This window comes from Haliaeetus leucocephalus, unplaced genomic scaffold, assembly GCF_000737465.1.
Source record: "Haliaeetus leucocephalus isolate CR32 unplaced genomic scaffold, Haliaeetus_leucocephalus-4.0 Scaffold2, whole genome shotgun sequence".
NCBI lineage: Eukaryota > Metazoa > Chordata > Aves > Accipitriformes > Accipitridae > Haliaeetus > Haliaeetus leucocephalus.
The window spans coordinates 4,695,976-4,714,329 of NW_010972438.1; the positions used below are offsets into that span (position 1 = coordinate 4,695,976).

The following is an 18,354-nucleotide window of genomic DNA, read 5'->3' on the forward strand; positions in this document are numbered from 1 at the left end:
TGGAATGGATTAATATGCTAACTAGGGTACTGAGTGCTGTCCTAAAACGTACCTTTTTTTTTCCAGCCATCCATCAGTGCATGAATACTATGACCCAAATGACTACATGGGAGGAATTCATCAAGAAATGGACCGAGATGAGTTGGAATTAGAGGTGCTTAGTCTTTAGTAACTATTTCATTTACTGACAGTTTAACATGTATATATCACTGTCTTTATATTGTATATAAAGTGAAAAGACATTTCAAAGCAGGTGTTTGTAATAACATTGCTCATTAGTTACTTTGCAGGTTGCAAACCTTACTGATACCTTTAGAAATATATTTAACTGTGTGCCATGGGCTGATAAGCCAGAGCTTCAACTAACAAATTAACATAAATAATTAAGTCATTGATTCCATTAATTAAACTCTGTATAACCATCCTGATTTAGACTTTCTGAAAATCTGAAACACTTTGCAAGTTTGCTGAGTGGCAGGACCTGTTCCACATAGTCACAGTAAAAATGTGTGAGTTTCCATTAAATACTTCCCAGCTGAGAAACAGATGTTCTCGATCATATACTTTAGAAGTATTTTAAGTTTACAAGACCAGAATAGATTTGCCACTATACTAAGCCGTTCCTCCCCTTTCATTACTGAAAAGTTACACATGTATACATATGAAATTATAGATAATAAAAGTTGAACCAGTCATGAAGGTATGCAAGTCCATTTTCCTGCCAAATCTTTAAAAATCACTTGTGGTTTTAATACTTGTATATCCCATCAGAAGTTCATCTTCAGTTTTCTCATTCTTAATTTTAATAATCTGCTCCCAACCATTCAGCGTACAGCATAGAAATTCTGGGCCTTAGTTCTGCAGGACACTTAAGCACCGATACTGACCCACTGAAGTGTTTTTAATTGTTTGTAATAAATAGCAGTAAAGTAAAAAATACTTCTAAATACTGCCAGCAATGTCTGACCCAGCTAATCCATTCAAGATTATCAGTAAGTGAATAGTTTACTCTTAGCTTGCTTGCACTTCTATTTCTTAGATCCTGGTCCTGCTAACGCTTATATGTCAAAGCAAGCGATGCTGACCTGTCTGTAGCTCTGTTTAGATCAGTGGTAGATTTATCAACAGCTTCAATGGGAGCAGAGTTTAGTCGTTCTATGAGCATGAAGTTGTTCCCTTCTATGAAAGTGTTTGCAGGATCAAGGACTAAAACCCCATAAAAAGTTTGCAAGCTGTTCTCAGATTCTGCAGATCTGGTAGTAATTCATCTCTGTATACAACGCAAATCAAAGTCAGGATAAAATCAAAGTGCCAGTAAAACAAATGCTGTTTAGCAGACTTCAAGGCCTTACTTTTCAAAAAAGTGCCTTTTTTTTTTTTTTTCTTAAATAAAAACAAATGCAATATAGATTTCAGTCTTAAGGGAAAATGTAGAACAAATTAGTATTTGCTGCCAGTGTCTTTTCAAAATCTATCTTTTAGGAAATCTAATATTGTGGATAAATTATATTGCTTCCATTAGAAGGTCAACCAGTTGAGCTGAAAACAGTTTAAACACATGCACTTCAGTAGCCAGACGTTAATATGCCTTAAACCACAACATTAATAATTTTGACATTGATATAGTACTTGATGGCAAAAGGTGATCAGCTCAGTAGCACAGGGAGATGAACATTAGAAAAGTCTCTGTAGCCTAATAGTATTTCTTAAAAACCACTAAAGATGCTTGTTCAAATTGTAGAGACTATGATCAATGGTAAGGTCAAAGTGCTAACAGGGACTCAACTGGCTAGTTGCTTTTTTGTTTGCCTTTTGATAGATATGTTTTAAAAGACCACAAAGGCACTGTTTCATTGACTGCAGCAGGAATGTCTAAAGTAAGAAAGCCATCAAGTCAGCCTTCTATGTTTCTATGTCCATAAAATGTGCTTTGCATTTAAATCAGAAGCTCCTCATCTAAACTTTTATGGTCTATAACTGACTGGTTAGTGATTTGTAACAAGTAAACAAGACCAAAACAGTGAAATACCCAAGTTCACAGCAAGCTTCTAATGTAAATATCCATAGGAAGGAATTCATGCTGGCAGTATTACCGAGACACCAAAATTGTGTTCTCAGTTTTCTCTCTCAACATTTATCTTAAAATTGATGACTCAGAGGTAACTGCCATATATTCCCTACTACAAAAATAAATAAATACCATTTCTTTTCTTTTGAAGTTCACATGCCACAAGGAAAGAGGGACTAAATCCTGAACTACTATTTTATTATAAATTAAAATTACATTCATTCTTCACAGAGGCCCAGCTAGAAGTCATTTCAGGCTCATAAAGGAAGAATAATGTCACTCCAGGATTCCCCAGCAGCATTATGCCTTAATATGTTTATTCAAACAAGTCTGTCCAGCTGTCAGACACACAGCGCAAGTGAGGGCTTTCTCAGTGTGTTAATTTTCTCCCATTACAAAGGAGAACATTCTACATCAAAAAGGGGGCTTGTTCTCTCCTATTTGATTTTGTGTCTTTACCCTTTCCTGTATGCAACTTGTATGCAGGTCTTGTTTTCTTTCTGAGCAGAGAACTGAACTCAGCTGAAAGGCTAGTTGAGACTAAGTAAAGCTTGGAGATGAAAAACTACATGAAATGTTCGCTGACTGCTAAGAAATCTCCCTTCTGATACTCTCACTCTATCTTAGACAGAAGTGAAGTCTTCACATCAAAAGACTGTAGAAGGACAACAGATTCATTCAAATAGCTTTTTGCCCTCCCAGTGCACAGCTCCCACAGTGTTCCCGGCACGAAACCACAACATCTGTTCAGCGAAAAATTAACGCTAAGCACCAAAATCCGTGCTTCAAAATTTGAAATTAATACTTCACTGCTTTTAGGAAACCATAAATAAAAGCTGAGTAAAGAGGGTTTCAAGCTCTCCCCTTTACTGTAATTTGCTACTTCGGTTGAAAATTTTCTTTTACTTCTCCAATAATCTATTTGCAAGGGAGGGAAGGAGGTGAGAGGTAACTATTTGAACATGGGAATCCATAGGCTCCATCACAGGCGCTCTGCAATTTTTATTCCATCCTGGTTATAAGACGTTTGAAAGCATCTTTTATGTGAATATATCTCTTCTCAATGAAAACTCCCGCTCTGTGGGGAGTCACGCTGATCAGGAGCTTCTCAAGGCATTACTATGTCTCTGAACACAAAGGACTTCAGCCCTAGCAGTCCTGCTCAGGCAGTGATCAAATATGTAAAGGTTTAAAAAGCAGTACCTTCCTTCAGCTTCACAACTGTACTTTGTAAGACAAATATTTCTATGTTCTGTGTTTGGAACAAAGCCAAAAGTGGTAAAATATTTCAACTTGCTGTCGAGCTAATACTGAAAGGTTGTCCTCCCTTAGCTCTCTAGAGGACTTCAACCTGGCCTTAACACCTCTTACTGCATGGGAAAGCTCTTAATCATAGACCATTGGCCATCTGCTTGGCAAAGAGCCTGGGCATCCTTAAAGTTACCTTACTTAGGCATCCTAAATCTCTTTTCATCAGGGTGGAAAGCACTTTCCTTCAGCCTTCCCCAGCACCACTGATGACTTAAGCAAGACCAGTCTTTATGGTCCATCAGAGAATTACCATCATAGAGCTGGGCTGGCACAAGAACAGATTTTTGTTTCTTCTCTGGGGCAAAGAATTTTGGAAAGAAAACCTGTTTTCTAAAATTTTCTTCTCTGAAAAGTGGAGGAATGGCGTTTTTGCTTTTTACTGATATTGAAAACCACATTTATGTGACAAGACAAATGTGAAGATCACTTTCTTTAGCTTCAAGACAGCAAGAACAACAGTTTTCCTCCTGCTGTACCAGGGTCAGTTGCCAAAAGGTAGTGAGAAGGCCTCACACAGTATAAAAGGAAATAGTTCTTTATATTTATTTCCCTGACATTCTTTTATGGGTGAAACCTGTTAATGGAATGGCAAAAAAGTGTGCCCTGCTGGTCAGGTATGTCAGAAGCCAGCACAAAAAAATATCCCACCACTTTTTAAAGAGAGACAAAAGGACAGAGTACTTATCATGCAAGCTTTGGATAATGCTTTGTGAACATTTGAACTTTTATTACCCATCATTGTCCTTTCATTTCAGATTTCTACTGCTCATTTCTGTCTTGTTAGAGAAAGGACTTTGATTTTTATAAATTTGCAGGCAGGCCATAACTTTAAATCAGCAGTACTATAATTCAATAATCTCTTGCAAATGAAGGATCTTCTGAGCTTATAGAGGTTAATTTACTATTATCACTTACTCCTAATTCATTATTATGAGCGGTTGCAGGTATAATGTCATAGTGCATGTTCATTTCTTCTTGTCTTGCTAGAAATGCCATATGGATTTCAGCAACTAGCTCTTTGAGCCCTCTTTGGCTCTACATTTGATACGGAGCCAATGATCTTTCAGACAGTTCTCTTGTGCAGACTCTATTTTGAAATAGCATACAAATGCTTCTCTTGAACATCTCTCAAAATGACACTTTTACCTGATCTAAAGCAGCAGATTTTAATTATCTGTGTAAAAGTTATATCATATATGAAATTTTTACATTTATCATGCTAACGCAGCCCCAGTGTTATCCCACTTTGTGGATACCACCATTGTCTGCTAACTAATTCTGCAGATCTAGACCAGGTGTTGAATACTTCAGTGTCTCCCTTCTGCAATGTAGGTGGCCAATACATTTCATATTATTTTATGCAGAGCTCCTTACAATAGTATCTGAGCCCCAGTTGAGCACTAAATATACTTTCATCTCAAGACTGTACAGTACTAATCTGAAAGAGCACGTGTTTAGCAGGGTCTCTGGAAGCAGTCCAGCTGCTGCTGTGCATGCAGCAGCTGCTCTCTTGCAGCAGGAGCGCAGAACACTGCAGGCTCACAGGATCAGGCCCCTGGGCTGTCCAGGAGTGCAATGCTGGAGACAGAGGAGTAAGAAATGGCAAGTCCTGTGGCATTGCAAACACGTGATCTTACACCTTCAAAGTTCTCTAGGCCCATATTAATTCCTACTGTTTAATTATTTCCTGGTACAATTAAAAAAGCTACCATAATGCCTGTATTTGCAGGTGCCAATTTTCTGTTTTCCCCTTTTATGTATCTGTTCATTACACAGGCTTGACTCTGAATGGAAAATAAGCTTTGCTTTGAAGATTCTGGTGTTGATTCTTCAACTCCAACTGGAATTGCACACTTTTATCTCTCAAATATTTCAAACCTTTATGATTATATTAAAACTTCACTGACGCAAAGACCCACAGAAAGCAGCTGTTCCTATCTTTAAGTTCACAAAATTATCATATTTGGGTAGCATCAAACCCACTTTACTCTGTTCCTAGCAAGGACTAGAGGGATTGTACCCAAGAGTAAGTCTGTCAACTAATTACTCATAAAAATTCAGATTCTAAACACCTGCTCTAAAAATTTTTTGTTTGCTTTAGCTTTTAGCTGCTTTATTTGAGAGTGTTTTTAAACAATATATATCTGTTTTCCTTTTGAAATATATATTATTTACTTTACTAGATGATTTATTACCTTCCAGTATATCACAGGTGATATCTTGGATGGTGCATTTTAAAAATAAACCCATACTTATTTTTTAACTATAATAATACCCTTTACAGTTGTACATTGTTGGAAAAATACCTATTGTTATTCAAAACACGTGGCAGGTAAGAATCAAACTAATAGTTTGCTCCCTCCTCTCCTTCCACTCCAAAAGGTGCTGGCAAGTGCTTATGGTTACATAGGGTCTACTTAAATAATGGCCAAAGTCACCATGGTTTTTTGTTTGTTTTTACAGGGTTCTTTTTAACATGGTATATATCATTTTCATAGCCAGTATGACAAACAGTAGAAAGAGCTACAGCACTGGTTTCTTGCCACTTTTTCATTGCCATATTTTCAAATTATTAAACTATATAAAAACTTTCCTGAAGACATGAAATCTTTTTGTTAAAGTATGCAGAAAATATGGGAATCATTCTAGGCCTGCATTAGGCCCAATTCACAAATTTCCTCCTCATCCCCAGTTTGCATGATTAATTGCAGAATAAACACATTGACTGTGGTGGCATTCCCAAGGATCAACTGAGATCAGAATCGAATCCACTTTGTCTCATCTTTTCTTCTGAAGAATTTCCATCTCCTCTCTAGAAAGCCCCCAAAGCTTTAGAAATCTGAAAAAAAAAACCAAACCCCACTATTAAAGCATTGTGTTCAAACCTGTAAGTAACAAAAGAGGGAGAAAGAGAGCAGCAGTTCACCATGGATACTATTGATTGAAGCCATTTAAATACCATCTGAAATGTCACTGACATTTACAACTACGTTTCTTATAAAAAAAAAAAAGAAATTACACATGTTGACAAGTAAATAACACGAGATTGCTGATCTTGGCAGCTGTCATCTAGACATGCCAATAAATTATTCATATCATCTTGTTTTATTGTCTTGCCCCTTACAAATGGCACAGTGCAGGTCAAAACAGAGAGACGTTCAGAAATAATGAGTCGTGTTATCAGGACTTTTCCCCTGGAACGGACAGGTCCAAGCAGAAGCGCATGGTTCAGGGTCTGCCCTTGGGCTGGGACAGCCCTTAGATCCCACACAGGCCATGCCTTCTTTCTCAGCCTGTGTCCCTTTGCCCCCTCTGCCTGGTCCCACTCTTTCCCTTTGCAGCAACAGGGCTCGAATCCCACAGCTGCCTCCTCCATCCTGCCTGGCGTTAGGTGCAGAGGAGCAGGACCTTTCAAAACCTCGCTCGCTGCCAAGCACTCTTCTAAGGGAAGTAAAAAACCACAACTGCAGCTGCTATTACACCTCTACCTGTGAAGAAACATCCTTCCTCCCTATACTATAGCAGCATCCACAGGACTGACAGAGCAGTCGCGATAAGCTGGTTAAGCGCGTTAGGCTCCCCAGGGTCCTTAGGGTCCCGGGATGCCCCTTGGAAGCAAGAAGGCAGAGCTGAAAGATGCTACGTGGATGGTCACGCTGACTGTGCACCAGCACGGGGCATCCCACAGCTTGTGGGCATCTCCGTGGGTTTTACAACCCTTTATACCAACCAGTGTCACAGAGCAGCAGCAAATGTAGGAAAAAAGTAGCCCAGGCGAAGTCTACGTGGAAAAACAACAGAGGAAAAACATATATTTTTAAGATGGCTTAAATGTCTCCAATACTAACAAGACCACCAAAGAGCACTAGAATGATAAACCATGACCTGCTGAAACCAAACCCTTGCAAGATATTGAAGCGCTTATTATATTTCTATTGCCGATACCAAATGCTTTGCTGACAATATATTGATCTTCAGTCACACTTTTGAGAAATTTATTACATCATTTCATGAAAATTACACAAGTTAATGTAATAGAGTATTATATTTTTCTCTGAAAAGCCAGAAAATTTCCCTGTTTATAAGGAAATATATATCAGCTGTGGCAAATATCAAAATCATACTTTATAAGTATTTTAGCATTTGAAGTCTTACCACTACATGAAATATAGGCAATTTTTCTTCTTTAAGATCAATAAAAGGTCTGTTTTCAAAATGACTTCATATTGATTGAAGGGTCAAAAATGCCCCAGGTATTGATTGTCTGCATATAATCACGTTTTGCTCAGTAAGTTAACCTCATCTACAAGTGAAAAGAGATCCACTATATCACTTAAGCAAAATATTTTCATTGTATTTGAAAAATTGCTTCCATCAGTCGTGTGTCTCACTGACAATGTATTTTCTTTTCCTTTTTCTTTTTTTTCTGTTCTTTGGGGGTTTTTGGTTGTTTTGTTGTTTGGTTTTTTTTAAACTCAGGAAGTAGATTTACATAGAGTGAACAGCCAGGACAAGCTTGGCCTTACTGTGTGTTACAGAACGGATGATGAAGATGACATGGGTATTTATGTGAGTGAGGTAAGATTGAGCCGATTTCCGTAAGATACAATTTGTCTTTTAAACAGCAGTGTTGGGCATTTAAGACATGCATCTTCTGTTTGTACCATGTTAGAAAAACAGCCAGAATGCAGTAATTGGAAGAAATCTAATTACTTTTCCTCCTCTCCAAACTGAGTGAAATCCTGCATCCGCTGAAGTCAAACTTTGTTATATTAACATTTAGTGTTCATTTTTCCTCCAACACAGTCTCAGCATTCAATTTCAGATGACAGTTTCAAAGTATTTTTAATATATCCCCTCTTAAATTTTTGTTCTCAATTATTCCAGAAACAATATAAATGGAAAAAAAAAAATCCACCCACAGACATTTTTATTTACAAAGATTTGGGGCCCATTTGCTTCTCTTTGCCACCTTTCATGAAATAAGTAGCATTTTATACATAATCTTTTTATCATACAGATCCATTTCAAATTAGTAGCAGCAGTTTGAGGAAAGAAACTTGTAACTAAATCTAAAATCTTCCATTTAAATGCATCACTTAAGACATAATCCTTCCTGTTCTGTATGCAAAAACTGGTTCTAATCAGAGCACTGTGTTGTAAAGCAAAATGTTAAATTATGAAGTAACTCAGTATCATACAAACATGATAAACCTACATTCTCTGAAGACACATCTCAGGAAGAAATGTTTTGGGTTTGACTTGATCATTTTAATTTGCATTTCACTTTGTCTGACATAAGCAAGGAAAAGTCCTGTAATTGTTAAGCAAGACGTAACAACCACAGATATAGCAGCAATGACAGATGCACTGACTTACAGTATCAGTCATATTACCAATATTGGGCTTGCTAGGGGAAGTAAACACTGAGCTCTCAAACCTCCAAAGCGCTCACAGTTCTCTTGTTTTGTAGATTGATCCCAACAGTATTGCTGCAAAAGATGGTCGACTCCGAGAAGGGGATCGCATTATTCAGGTACATGTGTAAATGGTTGAAAGTCTGCTAACACACTATAATCTGCTGCAATGTCTTTATTTCAGTATAATTTTTACAAAGCATTCCCTTCAGACTGGTATTCATATGCTTCCTCTTAACTTTCTGAGGATATTTCCCTTTCCTCTGCCATATCTCAATCAGATTTTGATAGTCCTGTGCAGGTAAAGCCCTATGTTGGCCCTACCCTGCAGGCTAAGCATTTTGTCAGCAGATTTCATCTGTTTCCAGCACATATTCTGATACACTTCCATTTTTAAGTCTTCCTTCTACCACAGAAACCCTCTATCTTGGCCCAAGTAATTATTCCCCTTTGCAGAATCTCTCCAGGCTGCCCTATTTACTCACAGGGATGTTAGTACTTGTTCAGCAGGCTGAACACCCACTGCTGTGTGCCAGAACGAGTTGTCTTTCAAGTGCAACAATTCTACACCATAGGGGCTTTGTGAGAAGTGATCTACCTTCTGCACAGACACTAACACGAGTAGAGGTCCACACCCCATTCAGTCTCTGGGAGCAGCATCCACACCCTCACCTGTCCCACACAAGGGTGTTCCTGTTCCTTTCCACCCACCAGACCTGATGTTATGATTCTGCTCCTGCCCAACTCTCCTTCGCCAGTTTCTGTCCTCGTAGCAAGGTTCTGCACATCACGCGCAGAGGCATGGAACAGCTTCACGTGTCCAAACCAACACACTTGCCCAACACTTATCTGAACAACATGGCTGGAGATGAAAACAGGGACTTTGCCTGGCCTGTGGTGCGCCAGCCATGCAGTTCTGTAGAGCTCCTCTCAGCAGCATTTAAGTATCCCTATGAAAGGATTTCTTTCTGTTGCTCTTTTCTTTGAAGATCAATGGCATAGAGGTACAGAACCGAGAAGAAGCTGTGGCACTTCTCACCAGTGAAGAGAGCAAGAATATCTCCTTACTTGTCGCAAGACCAGAAATTCAGGTACTGTAGCAACAATAAACACCTCTTGAGTCTTAATTAAAAGAGTTGCTGTTTTGTAGAACACAGCTATGAAGAATTTTAACCTACCTAAAACGGTATAAAACAGTTTGACTGGACAGGTGTATGGTCTAAAATAATGGAATTCAGCAGTCATGGTACTTATATTTTTTTTTATATTAAAGTTCAATTTATAAGACGTTTGGTGATTTATATCTTCTGCAATGCAATTACAAACATCAGTGCAAGGTATTATGGATGGTTTCAAGCCATAGCTTTGAAGAACATACTGAACTCTAATTCCTATACCGATTGATTATTCATTCATTAAAACACCTATTATTTAGTCCTTTATACACCATCTCGTAATGTAGTTAAATACTGTCAAGAAGCATCCTCAGCTGTAACAAAAGGTTGAATCAGATCCCTTTGTAGAGCAGGGATTAGCACAACAAACATGTTGAACAAACGGCCATGAGCACTATTGTTTGATCTGTTTTTGCTCCTCCTGCTGCGAGAGCAGCCCTTGCCAATGCACCTGGAGACACAGGGTCAGGCTCGTGACTATCCTGTTAGCCTAGATGTTTCTGATCCTTCCCTTGGGGACAACTGAAGCTGGGAGTAAAAAAGTCTTACAGATCCTTAGCAAGCATTTTTCCCTCTGGCCCTTGATGCTGCCTTGCAAGCGGTGTGTTCAGGCTTTGGGCTCTGGAGTATTTTTATACATCCTAATCAAGTCGCACACAAACCAAAACAGCCCCAACTCTTAGAATTATTTCCATGGATGAAAAGCCTGGGTTTGTTTCATATATAAAGGGCTGCTGAAGATAAAACCATGCTGCTGGAGATAGAGGCAGCTGTGGGGGGAAGTAGGACAGTCAATACCCGCACTTCGCACAAGGAGATATGTGCTTCTTCCCAGAACACAGCAGCACTGTCACAGGAAGGAGTCTCCTAAGATTTCCCAATCATTTTGCACAAAGAAGGAACATAATTTATGTCAGTCTTCATTCTTTTGACAACATTTGGTTTGGTTTTTCCCTCCCTTTTCACATAGCTGGATGAAGGATGGATGGATGATGACAGAAATGATTTTCTGGATGACTTGCACATGGACATGTTAGAGGAACAGCACCACCAGGCAATGCAATTTACTGCCAGCATGCTTCAGCAGGTACTGCCGTTCTGTTGTGCAATGGTGTCAAAACTTCACATTGCACTCAATATTCCAATATTGAGCTTGACTGAATACACTTAGTGTCTCGAATGACGATCAAAGCAAAAGGACTTTCTGTAAAGTCAAGATATGACTATCCACAAACTTTATCTTGGGAACCAAAATGTTTACTTTGCCTCTTACGACAACATGACCACAGTTCTAAGAAATCCACCGTTCTGGCTGTGGTCACTGAGAGAAGTACAAGCTAGGTGTGTGGTAGATATAGCAGGCAGAGAGCTAACTTACAAAATTTCCTATTTGATATGCATGCACATAGTGAAAACAGCCTCCCTCCCAAAACCTTAAAATCCAACTGGGGAACTCAAGCAAAGTCTGAAATAAGGTCTATATATGGGGAGAAAGGCAAAGAAAAAGTTTTTATGTAGCAAAGTTTATGCAGCACCACAGATTTGGTCCTATATTTCCCCATTATTCTGCCATGGTTAATGCAATCATACGAGTTCATGAATAGATTTTTGTCTAGAGTTTTCTAAAATTCTACATCCTCTGTGGCATCCACATTTTTTGGAGGCATATTCTCTCTTTGGCACCACAGTAGAACTGGATACTTCTGTGCACCTAAGTGGGAGAAGAAGCATTTTGAAAATGTGACTTCTACCACTGTTACTATATAACTGAAAAGCAGACCTCAGGTTCTTCTGAAAAGGACATCCACAGCAGGCTGTGTTTTTGGTCACCATTTCTATGAGTTCTTAGTAATATTCTTTCCATACAAGTAAAAGACAAAGATGCAGAAAAGGTAACAAGTGACAGATCGAGAGATTAAGAAAACTATTAAAAAATAAACACCCTGAAACATTTCATGTCCTTGCAATAATTTTCTATTTCTGTCTTTTCATTTTTGCTGTTAGAAGAAGCATGAGGAGGATGGAGGTACCACAGATACAGCCACTATTTTATCTAACCAGCACGAAAAGGACAGTGGCGTGGGGCGCACAGACGACAGCACTCGCAACGATGAGAGCTCTGAGCAGGAAAACAACGCGGATGATCACACCACCTCCTCCAACACTTTAGGGAGCCAGAAGAAGCTGACTTACAGTCATGACACCCTAGGAAGCGGCGATATGCAGTTCAGCAATGAGTCGTTTATCTCGGCTGACTGCACAGACGTCGACTTCCTTGGCATCCCTGTAGATGAATGCGAGCGATTCCGGGAACTGCTGGAACTGAAGTGCCAGGTGAAGTCTGCCAACCCTTACAGTCTGTATTATCATAACAGCACGCTGGATATGAGCAAAAGCGACCAAGAAAGTGTTGACAGAGAGCTGGAGATGTTGAATGAGGAGCTGCGCAATATTGAGCTAGAGTGCCTGAATATTGTGAGAGCTCATAAAATGCAGCAGCTGAAAGATCAGTACCGGGAGCCCTGGATGCTACATAACAGTGGGTTCCGCAACTATAACACGAGCATTGATGTTCGCAGGCACGAGCTCTCAGACATTACGGAGCTCCCCGAGAAGTCTGACAAGGATAGCTCGAGTGCATATAACACAGGGGAAAGCTGCCGAAGCACACCACTCACACTGGAGATTTCCCCTGACAATTCACTGCGCAGAACTGCAGAAGGCATTAACTGTCAAGGTAATGAGGGGGCAGTGGCATATAATGTCTCCCAAAAGAATTTATTTGCTAGCTCAGAAAGTCATGAATCCAGCACTGGTAAATGCCATGCCTCTGCTAAAGATCCAGACCTTGGCAAGCAGCTGGAAAGCAAGGAGAGAAAAGCCAGTGATGGAAGCAAAAGCCCTACTCATGGTCAAAAACCTTCTGGCTCCTATGTCTCCCCGTACCATCACTCTCCATATAAGCATGCTCATATTCCTGCTCACGCACAACACTATCAGAGCTACATGCAGCTGATCCAACAGAAATCAGCCGTGGAGTATGCACAGAGCCAGATGAGTCTGGTGAGTATGTGCAAAGACTTTAATTCAAGCCAGAGCGAACCAAGGATGGAGTGGAAAGTCAAGGTCAGAAGCGATGGGACCCGCTACATTACAAAGAGGCCAGTCAGGGACAGGCTGCTGAGAGAACGTGCCATAAAGATTAAGGAGGAGCGCAGTGGTATGACTACCGACGATGATGCCATAAGTGAAATGAAGATGGGCCGTTACTGGAGCAAGGAAGAACGGAAGCAGCATTTAGTGAAAGCGAAGGAGCAGAGGAGGAGGCGTGAGTTTATGATGCAGAGCAGGTTAGATTGCTTAAAGGAACAGCAAGGTGCAGAAGAAAAGAAAGAGATGAATATCATTGAACTGAGCCACAAAAAAATGATGAAGAAGAGAAATAAAAAAATATTTGACAATTGGATGACAATCCAAGAACTGCTAACCCATGGAACAAAGTCACCAGATGGCACACGGGTGTACAATTCCTTCCTGTCAGTGACTACTGTATAATCGCCATTGCTAAGTTATGTACATAAACCACTACCATTGGGGTAGAAATCAATGCCTCGTTCAATGTGGCAAGATTTTTGTATATAAGATACAGTCATCGAGTTTATAGTTCAAATACTGAACTCTACAACTGTGGGTGCCAGGATCTCCATTATAAAGTGGAGAGGAAACTTGCCCGTCTCCTTCAAAGGCAATATTAGCAGTGCTTTTTGCAATACTGATTGTACTTTTTTACTTGTTACCTTTTACATGAAGCGTTTAAATATCAGAAATGTATTAACCATACTTACACAGGTAATTTGCTTAAACTATATTCATATTAAAAGGTACCCATGCTTTTCTTTACCTTAAAAAAAATGCAGAAAACCCACAAGAGCAACTGCACATACATATTTTTTGTGAAACCATATTTTGTGATATTATTTTGCTGTTGTTCACTTCTACACAGAGTGCTGTTTATCAATATTTAGCTCAAGGTTTAAACTCAGAATTAGAGTCATTCTCTTGTAATATTTAACATTTATCAAACAGCAGTTTTTAGAGTTATGCTCAACATTTAAACATTTTTCTTTTTAATGTTTCTGAAGAAAGTATATAGGTTTCATCTGAAAAGCCTGAAGCAAAGTACACTATACTGCAGCTTTAAAGGATTTTAAAGCATGTTTGCAAATGTTGCAACCTATTGAAAAAATGTGCATGTACAGCTAATTTGTTTATATAATACAGTTTGTGGAATTTGAAAAGCCCATGGTAGTAACTGTTTGCTTTATAGATTTGAATGTATTGAATCATAAAAGCAGTTTCATGAAATCTTCATTAGCTACAAACGTTAACAAGTAAAATGAAGTCAAATAAATTATTGTTTTATATTTCAAACTATCTTAAATTCTTTTGACTCCCTTTTGGTTTCACCACGTAGAGTATTCTTTCCTCGAGGGTAGCTCGTGTGCTGCCAAAACGCCTGGACAGCCTAACGGAATCAAACCTAACAGAATAATCTGTATCCTGACTTCGGGGGGAATTTGGATTGAGGTTTTCTTGAGGGAAGGAGAGATGGAGGGAAGAGGCAAGAGAGAAGTACAAGGAATATCAAGAGTAGAATTAAGCAATGCATATCTTCAACTCACCAGGCATTTAAGATGACCTGTAAGTGAGAAAGAAATAGGACTACTACTCTCCTATTTTGCTTTGTTTTGTGGCTTCTTAGTGGTCTATAAAACCCACCTACAAACTTCAGTGTGGGTTTGCATTAAAAACAGACAATACATAAATTAAAACATATATAAATTAAAGCAAATAAATATATAAATTAAAAGACATGGTGAAAAAGACAAAAACTAAATGTCAACAAGGTATCACACTCCTTTTCTTGTTTTCTATTTCTAATTAAGAATTCAGATATAAATTGGAATATTCTGATGGATTAAGTAACGTAGACTTATTATGAAGAGCTCCTAGATTTGCCATCCCCTCTCTCCTTTCCCTTGCCCCCACCGAAAACTTGATCCCAAACCCTTCTAAGTTTTTGTTCTGGACTCTTCTGTTGTAACTACACAGAGCAAAAATTATAACCGTAATGATAGAAGTGAAATCTTGGAAGGGGAGATATTAACAGCTTCTCAGTGCCTATTTTGTCTATTATCAAGAAGCAAACAACAGATTTGTTTGGGGGGTTTTTTTCCCACTCCCTTTGTGGACTAGCACTGAATTAGCATTGAATATATGTTTACTATATTTCCACATTAAACTCTTTTACATACCAAAAAATGCATCTTCAGCCTATGTAAATTGTCACTGCCCCTTGAAATCTGGCACTCATGTCAATAAGCCTCTGTAAATTTATCTTCAAACAATATTTTCCTTTGGGATAAAGTACTAGTCCGACAGTAGTCTATGAAAGATTTTCTATTGACTTTGCTAGAGCCAGGATTTCACCTGGCATACTACCAGCCATTATCATCACAAGTGATACAGTAGGAAAAATATACGATTTTCACAACACACTGCCTTCAACCTAAGATGCTTGCTATCTCTGTCCCAAATCTGCTTTACTCTGAGTTCATGTTCTGTTCATCCCAATTACAGGTGTGGGAACCATAGCAAACTACTGCCTCTCCTAAAGTTCAGAAGTTCAGATGCACAGGCACAGCTATGATTAGTGTGGAATCACGATCCTTAAACCAGGCATGAAAAGGCAGTTAAACCATCTTTAGTCTACATGGAAATACTAGAGTAAGATTTGATATGCTCTAATGAGGAAGAATTATCATCAAGGTGTTCCTCATAAAAATAGGCTCATTTGGAATAACTTCACAGGTAACGGTTCCTTTAGGCATCAATTACATAAATGCTGAGCATTGTATGCACGTGCGTAACAGCAGAAACATATTGGGAATTCAAGTGTGATGTGTAGAAATTATACCAAAGCATCAACAGTATAAAATTTACATTCTTTAAGATGTTGAAATAAAATAATTGGCCAAGATTATTCTCACCCCTCTGAGTTTTTTCCTCACTAAACATTTGTTGTTATTTTGGTCAGTTAAAAATCACCTCTCTCCTTTAGTATTATGATTTATTAACTAGCATCAGTTCACAGAATCCATCAGTTATCCTGGAAATCCGGGCAAAAGCTTTACAAACTGCAGATTTTCCTTTTCCTTTCTCAGTTATCTTCACACACACTCTTTTTCATTGCCTTATCAAAATACTTAATGCGATGTTGAAAAGGGAGATTTAGGGTCTTTTTATTGCTTGCAAGGAAACATTGGAAATTACCATAATGTTAGTCCAAACCTGACCTCATTACAGTGAAATGAATCAGACTAGAAAGCAGCCTTTGATGCTGCAGCCTTTGATGCCTAAGAGGAAATATTTCATCCAACAGCTTTTTTAACAATTGCATTATAGTACATACCCCAAGTGCTTAAAAGATAACAACTGAAATTGTTGTTCTAGTTGCCTACAGGACATCCGATGCAAGAAATCTCCATGCAACAGTGGAGATTGCGTCTCCTGTCTTACTACAGGCTTTACCTGAAACCCAACGCTCTCCACCAGCTGCGGCACAACCCCTGCAGAGCCACAGAGCCATCCTCACAGCCTGAGCGCAGGGTCCTGTCCCACAGCAAGATGCTGACTCAGTGTGGCGGGTCAACCCTGGCTGGACACTCAACTTCAACCCCAGTTACTCAGACTCCTGCAGGGATCAGCACCAGGAGATGCGCTTCTTCCCTTGGGGAGGCTCATTCCAAGCGTTTTTTGAAGTTCATTTAAACCTGGAAGGAGCTAAAGGGAGCATTAGTCAACTGAAAGTATAAACGTTCATTTCCATCCTCCTCCTTTTCCCTTTACACTCAGTGAAGTGGCAGAGGAGAATCTCAGGCTTGGGTGATAACTGATCCCAGAACAGTACGTACGCAGGGAGATCATAAATACACCAAGGGGGGACAAGCAATTGCCAAGCAGCCTGAGAGCTTTTACCAGAGCATCTTACAAAGCCTGTGTGCGCAGCTCCCCACAGGCTCTCACACAGCTGTTATTCATCGCTACTGCCCGACACCCCATCCCCGCTTTTGCCGTGGTAGCAGTACGACACGGTGACAGACCAACACCTCGGTTCCCATCCTTTGCCAATACATGCCCCTTCGGCAAACCAGAGATGTCAATGGGACTCCCTGGATACAGGTTGGTGCAGAATTTGGCCTGATTCTTTGCAATGAAAATAGGCTCTGTGTCAACCTGGGGTCAGTTTCCCTAAATTGCAGGATGTCTCCCAGACGCAAGATCTATAAAAATGTAAAATACTTATTTGCAAATAGGGTTTAAATCAGCATGGAATCACCCAGTTTAGATGTGCATTGAAATGGGAAAGCCCTGAACCAAACCTAACAGCATTTTTTTGTAAATTAAAAGAAGAGAACTTGCACATTAGGGATAGCAAATAGAATGAGGTAAGACTACATATTGCCTAGGGACTACTGGTTGGAGAACTAATTAGGATTATAAACTGAAAGTATGTAAATTAACCAAATATAATTATCTGCTAGTGGCCTTTGGAAATAGGTTACAGGATACTTGTTAGCAAAATTGCTCAAATGCCTGGAAGCCATACAAAGCAAGCCATAAGCAATTTAAACTCCTCTTTTTGTTTTATTTTCAATTGTTTTTAAAGCAGTTGTTGTATTAAGGATTTATTGGAACATAAACTATTTAGCAAGAAAACTCAAACAAAAGTAACACAGAAACTGTCACAGCAGATGCTGTACCTCCATCCCAAGGCCCCTGGTTTTATTAAATGTAAATTCTCTAATGTGACAAAATAGCAAAGATTCTGCTTGGGGTTTCATCCCAGCAGCTTCATTTCTCCATCAGAACAACATCTGTGAGCTTCCAGCCAGAGTTTATCTGGAAGAGTGGTGGCTTTCTTGCACGAGTACAGCTTCTCAGCTATACAGGGTTTATGAAGATGTGTTCACTGTTCAAATGCAAACATGCAGAATTAATGTCCCTTTTCTCTTAAGTGTCTGTCATGACACAAAGTAGTACTACATTCAGGGGCTTCTGGGGGGAAATCTCACTCCCAGTTCAAGTCATCAGAAACACAAGATTGGCCACTGGAGAAACTGATGGTAGTCAAGACAGTGGTATATATTATACATTGAAAAAAATAAAGAGGGGGGGTCATATATAAAGGTTAGCTGGGCTGATTTCACACCCAAGCATGAGGGCTTTAATACACAGGCCTGACACAAAGCCCACTTATGTGATCTGAAAGACTCCAAGCAACCTCAGAGCATTTGAAAACAGACTATTAACTTACACAGTT

At 39.3% G+C, this 18,354-nt stretch overlaps 1 protein-coding gene across 1 annotated transcript in view; it reads left to right on the plus strand.

Annotated features, from left to right (window-relative positions):
- The window catches only part of LOC104833676 (E3 ubiquitin-protein ligase PDZRN3-like), a 32,862-nt gene extending 18,460 nt beyond the window's left edge, over nucleotides 1–14,402 (plus strand). The window contains exons 4-9 of the mRNA XM_010570536.1: nucleotides 67–154; nucleotides 7,859–7,957; nucleotides 8,853–8,915; nucleotides 9,786–9,887; nucleotides 10,942–11,058; nucleotides 11,976–14,402. Of these exons, the coding sequence (XP_010568838.1) occupies nucleotides 67–154; nucleotides 7,859–7,957; nucleotides 8,853–8,915; nucleotides 9,786–9,887; nucleotides 10,942–11,058; nucleotides 11,976–13,526 (2,020 nt within the window). The 3' untranslated portion in view covers nucleotides 13,527–14,402. The remainder of the gene's footprint in view (nucleotides 1–66; nucleotides 155–7,858; nucleotides 7,958–8,852; nucleotides 8,916–9,785; nucleotides 9,888–10,941; nucleotides 11,059–11,975) is intronic.
- The last annotated feature ends 3,952 nt before the right edge of the window (nucleotides 14,403–18,354 follow it).